The 4,243-nt window shown below is 45.4% G+C and overlaps 1 protein-coding gene across 1 annotated transcript in view; it reads right to left on the reverse strand.

Annotated features, from left to right (window-relative positions):
* ARHGAP21 (Rho GTPase activating protein 21) overlaps positions 1–4,243 on the reverse strand; it is a 118,127-nt gene that overhangs the window by 63,628 nt on the left and 50,256 nt on the right. The window contains 1 exon segment of the mRNA XM_025206126.1: positions 661–753. Coding sequence (XP_025061911.1) covers positions 661–753 — 93 coding nt within the window.

Consider the following 4,243-nt stretch of genomic DNA (forward strand, 5'->3'; position numbering starts at 1 on the left):
TGTGGCCTTCACTTGTCTCTAGACTTATATTAAATGGTAAATTCTTTAAATCTCCCTTTGTGCTTATACAGCATGGACCTCAAAAGGGCCCCAGACTTGATTAGTGCATTAGGCTACAATACAACTAATGCAACTGTTTGAATATAGGACAACCATTTTAGTAAGAGGTCATTGGACATCTAAAGAAGAAAGGAATGATCACTTGAAATGATAGGTTTGATGCAAAAATCTATAAAGGGAGGGCATGCAGTGAGTACATGTAGCAATACTGTTTGAGGTGTGGATAACTGGGGCAGTATCTGAGAATGCACAAAAGAAAAAACAAAGTTAAGGAAGGAGCAAAAAGAGGACTAACAAGAAAAGAAAGGTAGTGCTTGAGGAAATAATGGCAAAGGATAACAAAGTGGGCAAGATTATGTAATACTGTATCAGCAAGGATGAAGGAAGAGCATAAACTTCTGACAGTAAGAGAAAAGCCATAAAGTCAATGAAATTCCATGGTTGAAATGAGTGAGAGGAGGAAAATGAAAGTATTTTGGGCAAATCCTAGCACGTGGAGGTGAGAGATTGTGAAGCCATGAGCAGTAAAGTTTAGAGAGAAAACTATGAAAAATGTATAGCTTTGCTTATATCATTATTCGTATTATAGAGGAACAGCACCTGTGGATAATCCAGCTTCAAAGGCAGGTCCACCTTCTTTAACCTGTTTAACAAATATGGTATCCATTGGTTCCAGTTTTTTTCTTTGCTTCCCTGAAGAAGAAAGCATACATGGGTTGAAAATTATTTTATTATGCTACATTACAATGCTGAACACTAGAATGATTTAAAAACTTTAGTCATGACACATTAATCTTCATGTTAAATATTAGGATCAACATTTTTTAAATTCATTTGGCAAATAAAACATTAGCATCTGTTCTCTCTGAAAACTATTTGTATTCCTTTGGCTAGACTGAAGATCTTTTAGCTGTCTTGGTAAAGGAGTAGTTGTAAAATTATAATACACGAATATGTCAAAAATGATGTTTTTTATTTTTCATCTCATCAGTATCCTGTCATCATACTAGTGAGTATAGCTTCATTTTGAGCCATCCCTCATTTCCCAAATTCTCATTTCACACATATATAAAATTCTGCTAGCTGAATCAGAATTTGTACTGTAACATGAAAAAAGATTAGACTCTATAGGACTGCAAGAGTACAATAAAATCCCTGAAACTCCAACAGGAAAAATATAGATCTCCCAGACAAGATGGCCAAAGGTCTTTTGAAAATCTGTTTCTGATGGCAGTCGAAAAAGCAAAATGCCTATTCAAGGTGAATCACAATTGCTGTATATGAACAGTAAAAAGGCTATATAGAGAATATACATATTTATAGATAGACAAATCTGTTAATTTATTTCATTTTACAGGTGGTATTAACCAGGGGTGGCCAGCCTGTGGCAGGTGTGCCCCAAATGACACAGGCAGCCTCCGTGTGCGGCACACAGGAGACCAGGGACAGTACAGGCACCAAATAGGGCTGGAAACAGAAAGCACAGCAGCAGAAGGGGATGGGGAAGGGAGTGGTACCTGGGGAGGGTGAGGGCTAATTTATGGCACGCCTGCCAGAAAGATTGGCCTCCACTGGTCTAAATCAACGTAACTTGTAATTCCCTTCATCCTCAATGTGTGCCCAGCTGCAAACTCACAAGCAACATATACCACCTTTACAGACCACATCTGCACTTGGTCCTTCATGCTTAAGAAAGTCTAGGTTGTGAAAGCCATAGTGATGGCCACTGACAATTGCAGTGTGTTAAAATACAGAAGACAGCTCTATGAGCAATATCTGTACACAGTTATGAGGCAAAGTCTAACTACAAATGAAAAAGATCAGCTGTGCCAGGACGTGCTGATCTGCTTCATAGGGCAAAACACACATTGCCTGCTGATGCTTCAGGACATCAGGTGATCTGTTCTCCTGAGGCCTGAGGGGCCTGCTCCTTTGCACCCAGGGAAATCCTGCACAGAATCAGGACCATCAAACTCTAAACACACCTGATAGCTTTCCACACTTACCGAGATGCAACCCTGAGAAATCCCTGATTTTCTCTGCTTACGGTGAAGCACCACAGAGATCCCAAAGGTGCATTTCTAAGCAGAGAAAGCAGGGCAGGTGGCTTTCTAAGGAGAAAGCAGGGCTCCCAGGGCTTTGGGGACCCAATCCTGCATAGAAATTCCTAAGGTGTGCAGGATTGGGCCCCTCAAACCCCAGGAGAACCTGCCTTGTACACCCCTTGAGAGTGCGAGCAGCTCTGGGCTACCTGCAACTTCCCACCATGAAGCTAATAGACATTGGCCACAATAAAGCAGCACAAATTAACACTGCCTTTGTTGGGGGCACAAATTTTTGGCATTTGTGGCATAACAAAGAACATGGGCATCTGTTTGCTTGGCCTTTGCACTGCCATAACAATTTTTATGGTGGCATAAACTTGACAAACCTCTCTTGTCACTGTCTGTTTCTACATTCAGTCACTGTACTTTATATGACAAAGATGCTGGACAAAATGTTACTGGCATATAGGATATTCACTGGGAGAAAACAAATACAATTCTGGTCATTCTGAAACATACTATGAATTTAGACCAAAAGAGTCAAAGTCAAACAGCTTTAGCTCCAGGCAGGGATTCAGAGCTATTTTCGTAGAAACTGCTGATGGTGGTGGTAGAAGCTGTGCCCTACATTCTGCCCAGTGTGCAAGTGGTTAGGTCACTCACTTAGATTGTGGAAAACGAAAGCTTAATTCTCTCTGCTGGACAGAATTTGAATTTACACTACCCAAGGACAGCACTCTAAATGACCCTACTCACTGATATTCTGGAGTGGAGTACACTCAGTCTCTCGTGTCACTACTGTTTCCCCCTTTTTTTTTAATTATTTAAGTGCTTGTTGGAGCAGAGACTGGAATCCTAGTGTCCTGCATGGTTCCATTCACTGGTCTTACTACTATGTAAGAGTCATTCTGGTTTCAATGACTTAAGCCTTTTTTTTTCAATTTGTTTTGGGTACCTGATCAATTACGTGCACAGACTTAAGTGGATTACACAAGATTTGATCTGACTATGAATTCCATCCAAAGTTTATAATCAAACAAGTCCTTATGGTTCAATTTTGCAAAATAGTAAGTGCTAATGCTCCCATTTTTATGCAATGGCATGTAAAAAAAGATAGGCCTACTCATACAAAAATGAAGCCTTATGTTGGTATGAAATAATCCAAAAAACCTGGTGCTATAAAAGGATGCACTTTCTATATATCAAGTCATTGTGTAAGGCAGGGGTGGGCGGAATACAGCCTGAGGGCCGAATCCAGCCCGTGAGGCCATTTATCTGGCCCGGAGAGCCCCTAAAAAATTTAAAAAATGAATACTGATCTGTCCTTGGTTCCTGTAAAAAATGATAGAACCAGGGGCAGTAGGACCCAGAGGAAGCCCAGTGGGCTCCTGCAACATCAGGGCCCCCCCGGAAGCCCCAGGAGGGGCTTCTGGCCTGGGACCATGCAAGTGCACTGCGCCGGAAACTCAGGTAAGGGGGGGGGACCCCGGGCAGGGGAGAAGCCCGGGGAAAAGCTGAGCCCGGGGAAAAAGCAGCCCCTCCCCCACCCCTTGGCCGGCACTCCCTGCTGCAGCTGCTCGCAGCCTGCATGGGGCTGTCCTAAGTAGACACAGGAAGCCCCACGCGGGCTGCGAGCAGCTGCAGTGCGGGGCACTGGGCATGGGGCCGCTTTTCCACTTTGCGCTCAGCATCAGCTTGTAACCCGCCCTCGCTTCCAGCCTGAGCCCTGCACCAGCTCCGGGCTCACACATCAGGGACGCACTGCAGCAGAAGCAGCTGCTCAGTGCAGAGGAAAGCAGCCCCCTGCTTGCCGCACCAGTGTTTGCTGCTGCTGCTGCCCACCTGGAGCTTGCGCACTAGGGAGCCCAGAGGTGATGGTGGCAAACACTTCCTGGCACAGCAAGCAGGGGGGCGCAGCTGCTGCCGCCACAGCACAGCTCTGATGAGCGAGCCCGGAGCAGGCACAGGGCCCAGGCTGGCAGCGGGGGCGGGTTACAAGCTGGTGCTGAGCGCAGGGGGGGGAACCAGCCCCTCTCCCGCCCTGTGCCCGGCACCCCATGCTCGCAGCCTACATGGGGCTGCCTGTGCCTGCTCAGGACAGCCCTGCACAAGCTGCAAGTGGCTGCAGCAGGGGGGAC

This window comes from Alligator sinensis, unplaced genomic scaffold (assembly GCF_000455745.1).
Source record: "Alligator sinensis unplaced genomic scaffold, ASM45574v1 scaffold455_1, whole genome shotgun sequence".
Taxonomy (NCBI): domain Eukaryota; kingdom Metazoa; phylum Chordata; order Crocodylia; family Alligatoridae; genus Alligator; species Alligator sinensis.